At 38.5% G+C, this 20,720-nt stretch overlaps 2 protein-coding genes across 2 annotated transcripts; both read left to right on the plus strand.

Moving 5' to 3' along the window:
* Positions 1–850: 850 nt before the first annotated feature.
* LOC140057119 (uncharacterized) lies at positions 851–8,639 on the plus strand (the record flags this gene model as incomplete). Its single annotated transcript, XM_072102659.1, has 18 exons — positions 851–907; positions 1,019–1,169; positions 1,535–1,792; positions 2,050–2,244; positions 2,365–2,864; positions 2,899–4,443; positions 4,535–4,781; positions 4,966–5,067; positions 5,163–5,358; positions 5,855–6,051; positions 6,149–6,266; positions 6,384–6,480; positions 6,676–6,796; positions 7,025–7,127; positions 7,339–7,477; positions 7,625–7,749; positions 7,877–8,013; positions 8,240–8,639. Coding segments are annotated over 18 exons (4,581 nt in total), but the record flags the coding sequence as incomplete, so codon positions are not given.
* Positions 8,640–9,748: 1,109 nt separating this feature from the next.
* On the plus strand, positions 9,749–20,553 carry LOC140057120 (uncharacterized). The gene is made up of 20 exons (XM_072102661.1): positions 9,749–9,782; positions 9,896–9,981; positions 10,144–10,221; positions 10,371–10,521; positions 10,817–11,064; positions 11,148–11,403; positions 11,560–11,964; positions 12,057–13,291; positions 13,387–13,624; positions 15,544–15,639; positions 15,737–15,944; positions 16,163–16,359; positions 16,461–16,578; positions 16,673–16,775; positions 17,238–17,358; positions 17,676–17,778; positions 18,360–18,498; positions 19,007–19,131; positions 19,657–19,799; positions 20,038–20,553. The coding sequence occupies exons 1-20, from the start codon at positions 9,749–9,751 to the stop codon at positions 20,301–20,303; spliced, it is 4,350 nt and encodes a 1,449-aa protein (XP_071958762.1). The 3' UTR covers positions 20,304–20,553.
* Positions 20,554–20,720: the final 167 nt, after the last annotated feature.

Raw genomic sequence — 20,720 nt, forward strand, 5'->3', positions numbered from 1 at the left:
GCCAATAAATGTAATGGATGTAGCCCATGGGCCTAATTATATTTTAAAATATATTATGACGTCATCATCATAACAAAAACGCTGAGTCGCTCCAACAACGTTAGAGAATGGAAGAACGATATGCAAGGCATTACAAAACAGTTACAAATTGCTTCCCTTTAAAAAAAATCAATTTTTAACTATCGAAAATCATGTTGCCCAATTTAAGGTTTTGAATAGTGAACATGGTATTGTTAATGTTAGGTATAACTCTCGATATATGATCGAGACGTGACCAATCTGTCCAGTACGCAGCTTGAATATTCTTACGCGTAACACTACTTTCTCTCCAAATACGCATAACTGTCGCTGTGGTAACTGGTTACTCAGACAACAAAATGCGCAGAAATGTAACAAGTAAAAGTTTTAGTTTTCTATATTATGGTGTCGAGTCGGCAGGCGGAGCGTGGCCGAAGAAAATAAAATAACAATTTTAAAATGGATTTTGATATTAATGATTTGGAACCAAAAGGTTAGTTCAGTTTTATATTTACTTTTTAGTTAGGCCTAAGCTAAACGTTTAGTACTGACTGACAGATTATTCTTTTATTTTCAATCTTTCAGGTCCAATTCCTACCGAGACGGAATTAGCTCGACTTCTTTGTGACCGCACGTTCGTCGACTATTTCAATATATTTCTATCATTACCGGTAATTTGATTGTAGTTAATAAATGTTTGAAATTCGATAGGCCTATCATATCAATATTCATACTGTATTAGGATTGGCATGTATAGTCTATCACTAGCCTAGGCCTAGATTCTTTCATTTCACAATTTATTTTCTTTAAGATTTTTGCTCAACGGTTGTTATATCGTTTCTCGGAGCATGTATTTGAGCTTGACCCTCCTTTAAAACGAACTCAATACGTAAGTAATATATGTAAAATATAGGCAAGGATAAGGTGCAGTACTGTAAATAAAATTACTTAAAAAAAAAAAAATATTATTATTATTCGAACTTTATAAATAATGTTTAAGCGTTTAGATCGAGTGAAGTTGATGAGATGGGTGAGAACGCATCGTGCTCCACTATTCTTCAAGACAGACCTCTATCTACATTACATTCTGTGTAAGCATCTACTAAAGACACATTTATACCAACCAACTCATGCAATTACTACTGAATATGGTAAGTAAAAATTAACGTAGTAAGGCCAATTTACACAGTAACCGGAAAAAAACAAAATATAGAATCTATGTTATTTATTATACCATTTAGGCCTACACAAAACAGGAAAGATACAAACACTACGATCGGTACAAGCTCTCGGTTTTCCGCTTACGGTCACCGCTCATATGTGTAAATTGGCTTAATCTAACCTTCTCTTTGAGAGTGGAATTTTGTCATGACAAACTTCCTAACCACTGACAGAAATTGAACCAATGACTGCGGTATTAGTAGTCGAGCATCTTAACGACCAAACCGCACAACACACCCTGCCTGTACTAATATATTTTATTTACCTCCATCTTTCTCGATAAACCCATAACTAGGCTTGAAAGACAAGACATTAGACCGAAGGCTTCTTAGCAAATGCTTAAGCAAAGCATCCGGAATGCGACGCTTTCGGACGTTTTTGGTTGGCACCGCAGGAGAACGAGGCTACGAGTTCTGGATAGATGCCGAACGATTTCGAAAAGCGACGACAGATGACAAAGAACTGAGTCGGGAACTGTTTCGTGAAATCTCGGCCAAGTATTACAAAAACGGAGGAGTTATGGAACTGTGGGACGAATGGAAGCCCTTTTCAGGTAGTATCATCTTTTCATTTTAATTCCATAATCACAACAGTAATCATAATCATAATCACAACAGTCATAATCATAATTACAACACGGTAATCATAATCATAATCACAACAGTAATCAGAATCACAACAGTAATCATAATCACAACAGTAATCATAATCATAATCACAACAGTAATCATAATTATAATCACAAAAGTAATCATAATTATCACTACCGTATTTGAAATTCATATATGAAACTGATTCATATTATTTCAGAGTTAAAGCGTCGCAAACGTGACGTCATGTTAACTGCAGTTTCTGATGCGGCAACAGATTCCAGCATTAATAACAACAATGAAATATTGAACACGTTTACCATCGTCCAGGGATTCATCTTAAAATCTCTCCAAAATTACTGGGTTCCACGATTTCTGATCAGATGTAAGGCCACGTGGATTAAAAATAGAGAAGGTAAGTAAGACGTCATCATAGGCCTACTAGATGTCATAGGTGTTAGTGACAATGATAGGCCTGGCAATTCTCTTTGACACAACCTCGTTAAATATTTTCAATGTTCACCCTTTGTTTCAGTTCAAAAGGACATAGTGTATCAACCTGATTGTTGCATGGTTCACGTTCGAAATTTGTCTGAACTTACCGACACCGACGAAGGTGCCAACAAACAGGAAATGATGTCAGATAACATTAAGGTCGCGCGCAAGACGCATCTCAAGAGCCAGAGTGTCAACAATCTGCTTTCAATGTTCACATCATCCAGTATCAGGCGTTCTGAACTGGCAGCCATGTTGAAATTAGAAGATACCGGAGAAACGACAACAGCTAATAAAGACCAGTATGACGAGAATGAATGGAATACGAGTGATGGGTTTCCTCTACCAACTATCTCTGAGGAAGATATTTCTGAAGAAACAGAACCAACTACACCACCACCACCAGAAGCTGACAACGCGTGTGTTGAACCGGTACTCACACCAAAAGAAAAACAAGAGCAACAACAAAAAACAGAAATCGTTTCTAAAAAAAGTGAAGTATTTCACGATGACAGTCAAAAAGAATGTAAGTCACAAATGATATGCTTCAATAAGCAATGGTTTTGTTCTATTATTAGATCTAGTATTATTTCTGTTACTTAACTGTAATATCCGTCTTTTTTCAGTGAATGCTGTAGAGGTCGATTTAAAGAAGCAAATAAGCAAAGAAACAGTAACTAATAAAAAACCAGATGAAATACCAACTAACATAGACGAAACTACGCAACAGGTCACTGAATCTGATGAAGATAAAAAACAAGACACCAAAGATGACGATGAAGAAAAAAGAATAGACAACGAAAAATTTAACCAGTATCACGAACGGTTTAAAAAGATGGCTCAGCGCAGACGACAGAGTTTTGCCACACCTGAACTTTTGGCGCGAGATTCCAGTTCATCCAGCATGCGCCGACTGTCATGGTCTTCTTCTGGTGTTGCATCATTACGAAGAATTTCCACGGGGTCTTTCACAACAGAAAAACAAGAAGTAATAGTAACAAAGACTCCTGTGCCACCAAAGAAAAAGAAATATAAACCACAGAAAAGACGACAACAAGCTATGTCAGTCGAATTTCGTCTTGGTGATTTCTCAATGCTAATGCAATCACTCACAAACGAGTCTAGCGCTCCGACGACGACTGCTGAAGAGACTACCAAACCCAAAGCAGGAAAGAAAGGCAAAAAGAAACCAATTGGCGACCCCTCCCTTGAAGATGCACTCAAACTTGGTTTACCCCAACTTCAAGCAGACATTCTAGCACTTCAGAAAGTCAAGGAAGATGGTCCAAAGAAGAAAAAGAAAACAAAGACAGACGAAGAACCTCCAAACGCAACAAAAGGAGGACGCCGAGGTTCAATAAAAGCAGACTCTACAAAAATGGCGGGAAGAAGACGAAAGGTATCATCTGGACGTAGAGTAAGTGGTGAGATGGGACCATTGACCAAAGCGAACTTGGCACGTTTGGAGCAGATTGCCAATAAAGCGATGGGAAAGTCTTGTGACAACGAAGACAAGCTTAAGTTACCAGAGATTAAGAAGCCGAGCATAATATCTATAGGCACTGAGCAAACAGTCAGTCAATCAGAATGTGATCCAATGGTTTCCTCTTTACCTAGCCTGACAAACAAGTCCCACTTAAGCGCCTTCCACAAAGTTTCTGTAACGGAACCATGTTATGTCTATTGGAACTTAAGATCCGTTGTCAATAAAACCGAAATTGTTAGCGTGTTTGACACAATTGTTTCGGACAGACTTGCAGGGGGTCCGTTTGAAAATTTCTTACGTAGAAACGGTCAGCAACAAAACATCAACTGCTTGAAATTCTGGCAGAAGTCTGAAGATTACCTAAACACTGCCATCTATCAATGTGATGTCAGCGGCCATAGAGTAAGGTACATTACTGCAATGCATATCAAAACAGTATATCTTGCCAGCTCCAGTAGTCAGTGTATTCAACTTGGAAATGACCTGATGGAAAAATTGGCGGAATACCTGACATTGGATAGTTATGTTGCAGACGAATTTGTTCGATATGTACAAGGCCTGGTTTGTGAAAAGCTGAGAGAAGTGTTGCAACTGTTCAAGAAGTACGATGGAGAGGACTTTCTCAATCGAACGGTACGGTCGAGATGGACATATAATAGGCTTACAGTATATTCAATTCAATCCCATCATATCACTTTCAAACGTCTTATTTCTATTTTTACAGACAAGAAAGAAAGCGGCCAGGTTTTGGATGAAGCGAAGTGATCAACAACAAGCAGCGTCAATCCTGCCATCCAGCTTGACTAACCATCAGCAGCCACCTAAAAAGGACGACATTACCGACGACAAGTCTGGTAATGCCACGACCTCCAAGACCAACGCTGACGATGATACAGGTCTTTCAAAGGCTCTTGTTCCGCGCAGAATGATAAAATCATTAGAGCGTGCAAAAAGCTTGTCAGCTTTCGCAAGTAAGTTATTAGACTTGATCTTAAAACATTTCGATCTGTATCAAAAAAATATATCCGAATAATGTTTATACATTTTAATGCTCGTTCTTGATGTTAAAATCAAGTAAAATTCTTTATTTATTAATTTTGTATCTGATTAACAAATATTAATAGCAAAAAAACGTATTTTTCTGATTTTGTTTAGAAAACGAAAATGAAGACAGCATGGCCGACTTGTCAGATCCAGATAGTGACAGTGACGATGAAGGAAGTTTGAAACCGACAAAGATTAAAGTTATTCGTAAATGTTAGTACACAATAAAAAGTAATTACATGAATTAGAAAAGACATGCATTTATTTTTGGATCACTTCTATAAATCAGCAATCTGTTTTGATCTTAGGTAAAGAGGAAGTGAAATATATCGAAGAACCAGAGAAGATCGAATCGAAAGAAGAAACAAAAGCAGTGGAAAAAATAGAAATTAGACGTACACAAACTGGCAGAATAGAATCAAAAGATATGTTGAAAGCTAGCGGCTCAACTTTAGAAACTATCAAGAAAAATGGCAAGACTCTCCACCGACCGTTGCAACCCAAGTAAGACTTGTCTAACTTCAGTATGATGTTCCCTTCGTTATCTTTAAATTCGTTATCTTAAATTCGTTATTATATAAGTATACAAATACTGGTGCCAATTTCAGATAATTCAATGAGATACTAAAGGCCAACTCGGACAGCGTCGTACGACAAGTCCAGACGAAACTTCTTGACTCTTCTGTGCTGTCTGAGTTGAATCCCGACGAGACGAGTCGTCTGATCGTGAGAAAGCGTCGGACGTAGTTTTTAGGTCATCGAGAGAAATTGTTTAATTTTGTATCGGGTGTCGTCGTACGACGCTGTCTGAGTTGGCCTTTAAACATTAGTCCTCTGGTGCCTTTCAACTACATTATGTCTACATGATCTCTTAATTTACTGGTGACTTTTTTCAGTGAGACATTCACATATAGCTCTCAACTTGAGTTCATCAGTCCTCTTTCTTCTTTTCAATTCCAGTATGTCTCCATGTTATTTCATCTCTTAACGTTAATTTCAGATCATTTAGTGAGATACTCAGAGACAGCTCTCAACTTGAGTTCTTCAAACGATTCTTGGCACGTGAGAAGAGTGACTTGCCAATCCTCTTTTGGCAATCTGTGGAGAATATGAAGAATGTTTGCAAAGACGCCAAATCACGACAAAGCAAGACCAACCAGATTGTCAGAAAGTACTTCAACAAATCCACTGGATATGGTATGTAGCTTGTTAGTAAAGAATTTTTATCAAAGCCAAGAAAGCTTGTGCGCATGCGTATAACCACGTTTAATTTCCATACGTACATTCATTCCAGGTTCGGCTTTGCAGTGTAGCGCTGAAATAATTGAAGATATTCCATATTTGGACAAAGTGACACCTCAGATGATCATGTCAGCTCAGGTCTGTGTCGCTAAGAGCATCGAAGATAATTGGTGAGCAAATAGACTCCTTAAGCTTCTCCAAATATTTTTAAATTTGTTTTTAAAATTACGATTTGATTTCTCCTTGTATTTGTTTACTTTTCATTGTTATTCGATTATATTTTTAAGGTTTGAATTATACAGAGACTCATTTCCGGAAGAAGAGGCGGAGACGACAGGGACCGAGTCTCTGCTCACAATTCGAATGGCACCAGGACAGAAAAGTGTAAGAATAAACTCATTTAAATGTATAAGCTATCATAGTAATGACATTGTTAATGTTGGTATGCAAGTTCGGTTTCCACTTGAAATGACATGTAACTTTGATAATCCGCCGACTGTCGCTTATGATTGGTCAATTCACTGCGTTACGAAGCGTGACGATGCGCAATAATGAAGTAATGCTTTTCGTTACTTTCAGAAAGCATTATGGGGAATGTTCATCAGTAATGTGGCCAGCGTTCGACGAGGATTAATGAACCCAGTATTGTTAAACCTATTCGAGAAGTTCGTGCAAAAAGAAGTTCATAAAGAGCTCGAAAGTAAGCCCATTAGTTAACTTAAATCATCGCAAAAATACAAACATTGTTACAGGTTTATAATAAGCTTTTGAATCAAAATGAAAATTGTAAAACTTTACATTACCCCGAGTACAACTCTTTCTTCCTATTTATGTCCGCCGTTTATGCATTACGTCATTCATAACGGATTGTAACTAGTACGTACCATCGCACTACTGTAAACATTACTTTTTTTCTTGTTTCTGTCAGAACAAAAACAAACCGGTGTTCAATCTAAACGAATGATCTGTAACAAAGTAGTGATTGTTGATAGAATACAGAACGACCTCAGATTCTGGGCAGAGGTAGAAAGGTAGGCTACAAATATCGATACGATGATGACAAGTAAAGCTACCATTGAACCCCAACTATCAATCTTGCCCCGTGTTTATGTCGTTTATGCATTACGTCATTTAATGAATTAATCACGCATAACGGATTGTAACTAGCGCTGTCACACTACTACCAAGACAGTTTATATTATTGCAAACTATTATCTATCTATCTGTATGATTTTTTGACAGGTACAAACAGTTAACTGATAACGCCGCCAGAGCAGCCTCACAAGGAACCTACACGATTGACGACGAAGAGTTTGTCCAACTGAAGGCACGAGCCATTATCAGTTGTTACATTGATTCACATGTACTACCTAAGCTACAGGTTAGTATGGTACTCCCAAATCTGCAACAGTCACTAGATATATCCTAACTGACGAGCGCAAGTCATTGAGATACAAGATTACTGTACGTTACATTTGAAACTTCGAATATAAGTTTTCTAACATGGGTATTCACGACTCAATTTCAGATTAACATATCGCAAGAATTAGCAGATCAGATCCTGGATACAGCAAACAGTGGACTGATAGAAAGAGGATTGTTCCACGACGCGATAGTATCAATATTCGCTGTTGTACTCTATTGCTGGAAAAAGTAAGAATTGTTATGATTGCTTAGACGTTTTTAGTTTTTAAACTGAGAAAAGAATGAAATTATAGTACAGTGTGCCGAACGACCAATTTGTTAGTTTTATTTGTATAATAACGTTTTATTTCGTTAGGTTTTGTAGAGAAAGGATTGCGCCGTCTGAGTCTGCAACATTGACTAAGCCTCCCAAGACCAAGAAACGCAGCAAGAGATCACCATTGAAGTTTAAGAATGGTCAATACAAATTAAAACACATTACTGGAACATCTGGTGAGCATGAAATCAAACCCAACAATTCAGTCACCGAATGCAAACAAAAACTCCACACAAACTCTATACATTTTGTCTCACTTTCTCAAAATTCTCCGCAAACAATCTTTCATTGAAATGTGGCAGTGTTTTTACAATTATTCGCCATGCAAACATTTAAACAATAATATTGCGTAATAATTAGTGTAAGATTTGGTATAAACTTGTTGATTGTTTTACTTGATAGTGGACGACCCACCGAAGATAACGTTCAACCTACAGCAGGGCCTGGAACTAATTCTACCGCCTAAACCAAAGTCCGCCGTAAACCACGACCGTTACCGCAACATGATGCGGCAACTATACCAATCCGGTGAATTTGACAGCGGCGGCACAAACGACATACTACTGAACGTCATGCAGCAGTCGTCACAGGGAATGAGCGCTAAGCAACATAGAAGGTTTAGCCAGTCTATAAATAGCATTAGACAACAGTTAAAATTTGCACAGCAATTTATGCCTGCTGGTGTGCCTAACTAAATGCAATTCAACAAATCCTAGACAGAATATTGTTTTGTTTATGACGTCATAACGAACTAATACTTTTTCTTCAAACGAAATAATGTTGTTGTATCAATTAAAGTTAAGTAACATAAGTTTCAAATGGTTTTTTTTAACCGAATAATATGACAATAATACACAAACTCGTGACGACATAATGCGATAGTTGACGACATAATGCGATAGTTGACGTCATAATGCGATAGTGACGTCATAATGCGATAGTTGACGTCATAATGCCATAGTTAACGTCATATTGCTTATGAATGAATGTATACATTAGTGGACAGAATTCCAATATCATTATAATCCATTAACGATAACATTTTAGATGCTTCGTCACTCTCTTTGGTTTGAACTCAGGGCCTTACTCTACCGATCATTTGCATGTTGTCGCCGTGCGTACAGATAAAAATGCGATTGATTTTTAAAATCTCATACTAACTCAATTTAATTCAATTACTAACTAAATGTAGGTTGTAGAACGTTTGATGGTCAATAACTAGCTATCATCAAAGAACGTTGATATCATTGGTCAGAATAGAATTTCTTTAAAAATGTTAAACATTAAAATGCCTATATGGGTACGATACGGTACGGTATAGGAGAACGTGCATGGATGGTGCCTAGATTTAGCATAACAGTTAATAACACGTCGTACAGCCTACGTGTTTCTTATCTGCATTTTAATAAGGCTATATACATGGCTGCAGTCGCGTGCTAAAATTTGAGCAACCGACCTACATAGGCCTAGTGAGCTGTAGAGTCGCGTTTGTACGCGACTAAAAATACTAATATTATAATTGCTGAGAATTACCTTAATTTTATTTGACTTATTTGTCCAGCAGTTTTACGTATATGAGTATGTCACATCTTACCTACCACCACACGCCGCTTTGTGAGTCTTGAATGACGTCATTTTGTTTGTACACCGTTCTTTTAGCTAGATATTACTAGAGCGCCATTAAATGAAAAAGAATATAGTGCGTATCGTGCGAACAACGCGTCGGGCCGGCGCAACCTTACATTTTTCCGAAATACGCATCTGTCGCTGTAGTAACTAGCACTGGTGGGAGACAACAACAACAAAGGTACACTCGGAACAACCGGCCGTACAGGTTTTAATATACGATGTCGGCGATGGCTGAGAGACTTGACGAGTAAAACAATATAAGAAAGGATAAATGAATTTAAAATGGATTTTGATATAAATGATTTAGAACCAAAAGGTGAGATCAGTTTTCTATGTTAGTTACTAACGACAGCTCGTACCTAAACATCTAGGCTATGCTAGTGGTGAGGTGATCATAAAAAATATTCTTTTTGATTTTCAATCTTTCAGGTCCAATTCCTACCGAGACGGAATTAGCTCGACTGCTTTCTGACCGCACGTTCGTCGATTATTTCAATATATTTCTATCTTTACCGGTAAAGTCTAATCAGTGTTTAAAATTTAATATCAATATTCATATTATTATAGGCCCCCTATAATGAATACTTTCTCCGTTTACAGCACAACACAGAAACGGTAGCTTTACTTTTTAGGCCTACATAAAATTTACAATCATTTTGTCTTTCATATTTAAACAGATTTTTGCTCAACGGTTGTTATATCGTTTCTCGGAGCATGTATTTGAGCTAGACCCTCCTTTAAAACGAACTGAACACGTAAGTTAATATTAGCCTTAATGGTATCATAAGTTATTATAACTATGAATACTTCTTGCTTAAAATAAAAGATGAACCTGTAATGTATACTATGAGGTGTGCCTATTGTAAGTTATTCTAAATATCACCTTTAATTCATGTCTTGAAAGCGTTTAGATCGAGTGAAGTTAATGAGATGGTTGAGAACGCATCGTGCTCCGCTATTCTTTAAAACAGACCTCTACCTACATTACACTCTGTGTAAGCATCTACTAAAGACACATTTACACCAGCCAACTCATGCAATTACTACTGAAAACGGTAAATAACGTATAACAATGCATTACATTGAAATTTAGTGGAAGGAAAAGCTATAAGAGACTATAAAGCTCTGTCCACACTATCAAACTCTGTGACAAACGTCAAACAAATGTGATGTGCCCATAATGATGTCATGGCACACCACACTTTTTTTCACAAACCAGTTTGAAAGTGTAGACAGATCTTAATAAGATGAGCATAGACGTGATTGAAAGAATAAGGGCTAGAGATTAAACCTAAGTACAATACTATACTGTTTATCTCATTCTCAATATAACAAAAATACGGTAAATAGGATTGGAAGACAAGACAATAGACCGAAACCTTCTTAGCAAATGCTTAAGCAAAGCATCCGGAATGCGACGCTTTCGGACGTTTTTGGTTGGCACCGCAGGAGAACGAGGCTACGAGTTCTGGATAGATGCCGAACGATTCCGAAAAGCGACGAAAGATGACAAAGAACTGAGTCGGGAACTGTTCAGTAAAATCTCGGCCAAGTATTACAAAAATGGAGGAGTTATGGAACTGTGGGACGAATGGAAGCCTTGTTCAGGTATTGATATAATATTCATCATCTTCGGCCATCATTTCAATTTGATATGATTATCATCATCATTACCGGTATTGATTATAAATTATTATCATTATTTGTCTCTGTATCAATGCTAATTTTTGATAAACTATTTCATATTAACAATTCAGAGTTCATGAGTCGCAAACATGGTATATTACCTGTAGATTCTGATAAGACGACGACAGATTCCTTTGATACTATAAACACATTAACTATCGTCCAAGGATTTATCCTGAAATCTTTAAAAAATTACTGGGTTCCACGATTTCTGATCAGCAGTAAGACAACGTGGATGAAAAATAGAGAAGGTTAGTAAGACGTCATAAGATAATACATCGCTTGTGATTGGTCAAATCACTTGCGTTGCGTGCTAGTGGTAACCAAGCATAAGTTTTACTTTTATACTCAACCCAGAGGCTAGGACGTTACCTAAACAGTATAATATCACCTTTTCTCTTCAACAGTTCAAAGAGACATTGTGTATCAACCTGGTTGTTGTATGATTCACGTTCGAAGTTTGTCTGAACTTACCGACACCGACAAAGGTTCCAAAAAACAGGAAGTGATGTCAGATAACATTAGGGTTGAAGGCAAGACGCATCTCAACGTGCTGTCAATGTTCACATCGTCGAGTATTAGTACCGAACTGGCAGCCACGTTGAAATTAGAAGATACAGTAGTTAATAAAGACCAGTATGACGAGAATGAATGGAACCCACCTGATGGATTGCCTCCACCTAATATTTCCGTGGAAAAAATTTCAGAAGAGACAGAACCCACTACTCCACCATCAGAATCTCCTGACAACTTGGATATTGAACCAGTACACACACCAGAAGGACAACAACCAATGGTTCCTCAAAAGGAAGGCAAGTTATAAATGAAAAACGTCGTAAGCAATGACCTTGTTCTCTGTTCAGTTTTTTTAACTTAACTGAGATGTGCCTCTTTGTTTTTCCAGTGGAAACAGTAGAGAAGAGTAGAGAGCAAAATAGCAAAGAAACAGTATCTCAGAAAACTGAAGAAACATCTGATAAAACAGACGAAATACAACAAGTCATTGAATCTGATGACGATAAAAAACAAGAGTTGATGGATAATGATGCTGCAAGAACTTCCATGGGATCGACTGAAAAACAAGACGTTAGAGAAATAAAATCTCCTGGGCCACGAAAGAAAAAGAAAAACACACCAGAAAAAGGCATCGAATTCAGTGATTTATCAATGCTAATGCAATCACGTACACGCGAATCTAGTGCTGCTGAAGAGACTACTTCTAAATTCAAAGGAGGGGAGAAAGGTAAAAAGATTGGCGACCCCTCTCTTGAAGATGCACGCAAACCGGGTTTACGACAACTTCAGAAAGTAAAAGAAAACGGTTCAAACAATAAAACAGACCCTTTAAACGCTACAAAAGACAAATACAGAGAGTCATTAAAAGCACATTACATAACGATGGGGGGAGGAAGAAGAAAGACTCCTGGAAAAAATGGTGTAATGAGACCATTAACCAAAGCGAACTTGGCACGTTTAGAGCAGATAGCCAATAAAGCGATGGGGAAGGTTGAGGAGAACGAAGAAAGGCATAAGTTACCAGTGATTAATAAGAAGCCGAGCATAACAATAGTCAAGACTGAACAAAAACAAAAAACCAGCCAATCAGAATGCGACCCAATGGTTTCATCTTTACCTAATCAGACGAACAAGTCTCAGTTAAGCGCATTTCACGATGTTTCTGTTACAGAACCTTGTTACGTCGATTGGAACTTGAGATCTGTTGTCAATGAAAATGAGATTGTTAGCGTGTTTGACACCATTGTTTCGGACAGACTTGCTGGAGGTCCGTTTGAAAATTTCTTACGTTGCAATGGACAGCAACAAAACATCAAATACTTGAAATTCTGGCAGAAATCAGAAGATTACCTAAACACGGCCATCTATCATTTTGACACCAGCGGTCACAGAGTAAGGTACATTGCTGCAATGCATATCAAAACGGTGTATCTTACCAGCTCCAGTAGCCAGTGTATTCAACTTGGAAATCACTTGATGCAAAAATTGGCGGAATACTTGACACTGGATAGTTATGTCACAGACGAATGTGTTCGGTATGTACAAGGCCTGGTTTGTGAAAAGCTGAGAGAGGTGTTGCAACTGTTCAAGAAGTACGATGGAGAGGAATTCCTCAATCGAACGGTACGATTAGTGAATAAAACTAATAGGCCTACAGTATTCAATTTACAAATTCTAGTCAATCAGATCAATCTAAAACCTCTTGTTTCTATTTACAGACAAGGAAGAAAGCTGCCAGAGCTTGGATGAAGAGAAGAAGTGATCAACAACCAGCTTCAGTCAGCTTGACTAACAATCAGCAGCCATCTAAAAAAGACGACATTACCGACGAGAAGTCTGGTGATGCCACGACCTCCAAGACAGATGATTATGGTGATATAGGTCTTTCGAAAGCTCTGGTTCCGCGAAGAATTATCAAGTCCTTTGAGCACGCTAAAAGTCTATCGTCTTACACAAGTAACGTATCCGGATATTCACCCCCTGGACATTTACCCCCAGGAAAACTACCCCCCCGGACAACCACCACCTGGACCACTACCCCCTTAGGACAACTACCCCTTTAGGACAACTACCCCCGGACAACTACCCCCCGGACAAATACCCCCTTAGGACAACAACCCCCTTAGGACAACAACCCCCTGGACAACTACCCCCTGGACAACTACCCCCCGGACAATTACCCCTAGGAACAATTACCCCCCCCCCCCGGACAATTACCCCCACCCCGGGTAATTACCCCGCGGACAACTACCTCTGACACAATACTCGTAGGACAACTACTTCCTGGACAACTACCACCCAGAAAACTATCCCTTTAGAACAACTACTTTCCGGACGGACAACTACCACCCAGACCATTCAACAACCTGACTCTGCAACAGTGTATAATAGGAATTAATAACTATATTTTAATTCGTTACTTTGACGAATTACTATTCATTATTGTAAACAAAAGTAAATGATTGAACATAAATATAGCCTGGTATAAACTGAAGATTGTCACACATGATCATAGGATAGTCGAACGTATTATAGTATTCCCTGTATTTACTGTAAAGACTGGGTTCGCTAATAATAATAATAATTTTTGCGTCAGGACAATGCTTCGATAACCACTGGGTCTTAAAAGAATTAATTTTTGTCTCCAATTTTTCATATATGTATTTTTGTACACTTGAAGAATAATATCACTTTTGATATTTGACCTCAATGTTCACTCACCGAATAAACGGCGATCTTTAAATAAATTCCCCTCAAATAAACGGTGACTATGTCACTCCCATGAAACATCATATGGAATAATCGGCATCTTTTTCCATTAGATTATACCCCCTCCCATTGAATAAACAACTTTCTTCCAATAAATGTCCACCTAAAAACCACCTAAACAATAAACAGCCTAGGCCGTTTTTTCAATAAAAATACGGTACTTTAAATCTAGCACATCTAGGGTCTAGCGTGCTGTTAAACAGAATAATCGGTTAAAAACGGGTGTTTCGAAACTAGAGACCCGAGACCAGAGAAACCGAGACCCAATACGAAAAGGGAGACCTAAATATACGAAAAGGGAGACCCACGTACGAAAAGGGAGACCCCACTATACGAAAAGGGAGACCTAAATATACGAAAAGGGAGACCCAAATATACGAAAAGGGAGACCCAAATATACAAAATGGGAGACCCAAATATACGAAAAGGGAGACCCACTATAAGAAAAGGGAGACCCCACTATACGAAAAGAGATACCACACTATACGAAAAGGGAGACTCTAATATACGAAAAGGGAGACCCAAATATAGGTCTCCCTTTTCGTATTGGGTCTCGTGTCAGGTCTCTGGTCTCGGGTCTCGGGTCTCTATAGTTTCGAAACACCCGTGGGGGAGGGTAGTTGGTCGGGGGGAGGGGGGGGGGGGGGGTAGGGTAGTTGGTCGGGGGAGGGGGAGGGTAGTTGGTCGGGGGGGGGGGTAGTTGACCGGGGAATAGTTGACCGGGGGTAGTTACCCGGGGGTAGTTATCCTAAGGAGGTAGTTGTCCTAAGGGGGTGGTTGTCCGGGGGGGCGTAGTTGTCCTAAGGGGGTAGTTGTCCTAAGGGGGTAGTTGTCCGGGGGGTAGTTGGTCCGGGGGGTAGTTGTCCTAACGGGTAAACATCCGGGGGGTAACTGTCTAGGGGGTAGGTGTCCTAGAACCCACAAGTAAGTATAAACTTGTTCGGGTTCACAACTAATTCCATGTTTACATATTATAACATTTTTTAATACTTTTGGTGTTTCTTAAAGTCTAAAATCTACTTTTGTACTACAAATACTACACTATTAAATAGTGAACACCGATGGTTATACCCGTTACATATTGACAAAAAGTATGATTTTTTTAGAAAACGAAGACAGCATGGCCGACTTGTCAGATCCAGATAGTGACAGCGATGATGAAGGAAGTTTGAAACCGACAAAGATTAAAGTTATTCGTAAATGTTAGTACACTCTTCAATAATCTCTCCAATTAAAACCATTATGAAAAAAGACATTTAGTTTTGGATTGCTAACAATAAGAAATTACTTTTATATTAGCCAAAGAGGAAGTGAAATATATTGAGGAACCGGAAAAGATCGAACCGAAAGCTGAAGAAATAAAAGTACCGGTAATGGAAATTCGACAAATATCAAAGCCGATAGGAGCAACGACAGAATCGAGAGATTCCTTGATAGGAAGCCTCTCAACTCTAAAAACTATTAGGAACAAAAACGGAAGGATTCCCTATCGTCCGTTACAACCCAAGTAAGAATTAATTCTCTTCAGTCCTCTCCAACTACAGTATACTTCTTATTTTTGTTCTTGTATCCTAAGTACCTTGAACGTGTGATATGATAACAATTTCCGATTTTTCAGTGAGACACTCACAGACAGCTCATCTATCCTCTTTCTTCTTTTCAACTCCAGTATGTCTCCATGTTATCTCATCTCTTAACGTTTAATATGTACTGTGCCAATTTCAGATCATTCCGTGAGATACTCAGAGACAGCTCTCAACTTGAGTTCTTCAGACGGTTCTTAGCACATGAGAAGAGTGACTTGCCACTTCTCTTTTGGCAAGCAGTGGAGAACATGAAGAGTATTTTCAAAGACGCCAAATCACGACAAATGAAGACCAACCAGATTGTCAAAAAGTTTTTCAACAAATCCACTGGAAACGGTAAAGGAATCTTCTATTAAATTCGTACGTATACGGTGTATAATTTTGAATAATAAATTCCCGATCAAAATATACGTTTAAAACGTGTTTTCTACTGTTAGGTTCGGCTTTGCAGTGTAGCGCTGAAATAATTGAAGATATTCCATATTTGGAAAAAGTGACACCTCAGATGATCATGTTAGCTCAGGCTTGTGTTGCTATAAGTATAGAAGACAACTGGTAAGACAATAACATGATTTTAACTTTATTTTCTAAAGCAATCAATAATTTAAATTTTTCTTATGATTTATATCTGTTTCAATGTGTTTCAAAGGTTTGAATTGTACAGAGACTCATTTCCAGAAGAGCCGGAAATGGTATTGACCGAGTCATCGCTCTCAACTCGAATTGACAGGACAGGACGACATAAGAAAAGGGTAACGCTGTCTAACAATATTAAACTTTATGTGTGAAGTGCCCATATATGGACATGATGATGTTGTATCACTACCATATTTGGCCATATCACCACCATATTTGGGCACATCACACTTTCTTTTGTCAAACTAGTTTGATAGTGTAGACAGAGTTTAAGAACAATAACTTTCATTCATTTATTCGATTCCGTCTGACAGGCGTGACTTCAAAACTGGGTCGCCAAATAGGTCGGTCTTCAGTTAGTCGATATATTTCAATTAAAGTTTTTAATCTGTCAAAGCATCTTGACTTTGGAGGTCCTGGAGCGGATTGTAATTATAAAGGCTTAAGTCCAAGACCTTAGTAGCTTAAAACCTTTATTGCAATCCGTCCGTCCCTGGTCTTCATCCGTGTGAGTGTCTGTACGTTCTTCCGTTATTTGCCGAATATTATATAATTTATGCTTTTTTTTTAAACTTCAGAAATTATTATGGAGAATATTCATCAGTAGTGTTGTCAGCTTTAGACGAGGGTTACTGAACCCAGTATCGCTACTCCTGTTTGAGAACTTCATGCGAAAAGAAGTTCATAAAGATCTCGAAAGTAAGCCCCTTTAATCAGCTGGGATTACAGCAGCTAATTTCTTCATATCAGCAATCCAAAATCCGTTCATTTAAAAAACACCAGAAACTTATTGATTTTATGAAAATATATGCCTCTGATGGCGCGGTCAATAAGTTAACTTCACCGTTATATACAAGATATCTGGCTTGACACATTCCGGACTCCCGTACTCGCAGCGAACCACGAATACAAAATCTTCCCAGTTTATGCATTACGTCATTCATTAATTACTCATGCATAACAGATTGTTACTAGCGCTATCGCACTACTATAAACATTCCGTTTTTTCCTGTCAGGACAAAAACAATCCGGTATTTTACTTAAACGAGTGATCTGCAACAAAGTAGTGATTGTTGATAGAATTCAGAATGACCTCAGATTTTTAGCAGAGGTTGAAAGGTAGGCTACAATCCGCGTCAATACGACAATATGTAGGCCTAATAACCGCCAACTAGACATATCAAGCAATACGTTTCCATAATGCTTTGGTTCCCATTGGTGGCGCAGGACGTACGAGCAACGTAAGCGATTTAACCAATCAAAGGCGATGGATTATTCAACTGTCGGTTGTCATTGGTCAACTTGCTTTCGTTACGTCTCTTAAGTGGGACAATGCAATTACTTTTATCACTATAATGGTCAAACTACTTTCGATACGTTTACGTCCCTGCGTTGCGTTATAGTAAAGCGTGGTTCCCACTAGCGACGCAACGCAAGGACGTAACGCAACGTAAGTTAATTGACCAATCACAGGCGATGGCTTATTCGTTTGTGATTGCTAACTGTCTATAACTTCGCTTGTCATTGGTTAAAACGCTTGCGTTGCGTTTACGTCCTTGCGTTACGTTCTAGTGGGAACCAAGCTTAAGAACCAAGCTTAAGCACGCTTTGCGGTGTCAATTGTTTGTTCATAATATGCATGTTATAAACAGACTCTGCGCTAAGAAAGTTTAGTCCAAGTTTAACAATTAATTTGACAGGTACAAACAGTTGGCCGATAACGCCGCCAGAGCAGCTTCACAAGGAACCTACACGATTGACGACGAAGAGTTTGTCCAACTGAAGGCACGAGCCATTATCAGCTGTTACATTGATTCACATGTACCACCTAAGCTACAGGTTAGTATATGAACTGACTATCAACAACTCCTTAACTCTGTCTACACTATCAAACTGATGTGCCCAAATATGGTAGTGATATGACGTCATCATGTCCATATGAGCACATCACATTTGTTGTCACATAAAAGTTTGATAATGTAGACAGAGCTTTAGATTAGACAAATGAGATGCTACCACCAGCAATTGCGGCGTTCAAAGAATCCCGCCTCTGGTGGTGCGTGACGATACGTTCGGTGCCCTGCGCCCCAAGAATAGAACAGGGAAAAGAGCCGAATCATGTGCGTGTGTATGTAAATTGCACGGTGGCTTAGTAGATTAGACAAAATTCGATGCTACCACCAGGAATTACGGCGTTCCATAGTCGGAATCCCGCCACTGGTGGTGCGTGACGATACGTTTGGTGTCCTGCGCGCGAAGTGCCGGATGCGAATGGCACGGTGGCTTAGAGGAATCCTTCCTCAGCGACTGTTTGCTAATTTGTCTATTACTCTACCTGCCATTTCAGATTAACATATCGCAAGAAATAGCAGATCAGATTCTGGATACAGCAAATAGTGGACTTATAGAAAGAGGATTGTTCCACGACGCCACAGTATCAATATTCGCTGTTGTACTCTACTGCTGGAAGAAGTAAGAAATCTATTTTTATATCTCTTTTTTATTTACCATCATTTCTCTGATCCAATCTACTCATTTCGTAAGCAACGAAATGACCAATCACAAGTGAGGGATTATTCAACGGTTGCTTGTCATTGGTGGTCAACTCGCTTGCGTTAAGTCTCTAATTGGAACGAAGCTTTCTCCTTAGCACACGAAATAACGCAATAAATTTGACCATTTTTACTGGTCTAACTACTTGCGATGCGTTGTATAAGGTTTATCGCAAATAGCTGGATTTCGCGAGGAACGTCATTGCTCAATGCATGATGGGAAGGGTTTGGGAGCAAACGTCACGTTTGCTCCCAATTCCTTCCCATCATGCGTCGCGTTCGCTATTTGCTTAGAGTAGTCAATAAATGTTTTCAAGTTGTTTTTTATTACGTAATACATCGTATGATTGAGAGCGATTTTAATTAAAATGTGTTCAGTTTTGTTTACGGACTGCACAAAGTACCGTACCGCATCGATCTAAAAATGCAAAATTTATTTTTTAAGATTTTGCCGAGAACGGTTTGCCCCAGTACGTCGAATGGAATCAACGGCATCTGCAACAATCCAGCGCACGCACAGCATCATGAATCCACCATTACAGTTTACGGATGGTCAATACAAATTTAAACAAGCTATTGGAAGATCTGGTGAGTAGACCTATGACGTCATAAAAAAAAATTATAATAGTCAAGCAGCCACCGAAAGCAAAACATACGGCTTTGCCTTGGCGTTTATCTACTTCTGTAACCAAATTACCGCTAATGGTTTTATTATTCTTTTTAAAAAAAGGTTTTGCAGTTTTATAATTCTTAACTAGATATCATTTCATAAACACAAATTGATATTATAATTAATAAGATTTTGTATGACTTTTGTACTTGATAGTGGATGAAGCACCAAAGATAACGTTCAACTTACAACACGGTCTCCAACTAATTCTACCGCCTAAACCAAAGTCGACAGTAAAACAGAGTCGTTTCCGCAGCATGATGCGGCAATTATACCAATCGGGTGAATTTGACAGCGGCGGTACGAACGACAGCAAACTACTTCTGAACGCCATGCAGTCACAGGGACTGACAAGGTTCAGCCAGCCTATCAATACCATTAGACAACAGTTGAAATTTGCACAACAGCCTGTTAGTACTTGATGCAAAATCCAACATAGAATATATATATTTTTTTACTTTCATGAGGTCATGAAACCGCTCTTTAAATTCAAACGAAAACGTGTTGTTGTACATATATGTTGTATCAATTAAAGTGAAGTATTGTGACTTAAGCTTATGAATTTTTTACCCCGAATAATATGACATATAATACAAAAAAATATTTACAATAGTACTTTGATGTCACATTGCGATAGTATGACGTCAGCAAATTGCGATAGTTCGACGTTACATTGCGATAGTTTGACGTCATATTTCGATAGATCGACGTTACTTTTCGATAGTTAAGTTACGCGGACATAAGATGGTTGACGTTAAAATACGTTAGATTGACGTTAAATTGCGATAGCTTGACGTTAAATTGCGATAGTTTGACGTCACAATGCGATAGTTTGACGT

The sequence above is a fragment of the Antedon mediterranea genome, chromosome 8 (genome assembly GCF_964355755.1).
Source record: "Antedon mediterranea chromosome 8, ecAntMedi1.1, whole genome shotgun sequence".
NCBI lineage: Eukaryota > Metazoa > Echinodermata > Crinoidea > Comatulida > Antedonidae > Antedon > Antedon mediterranea.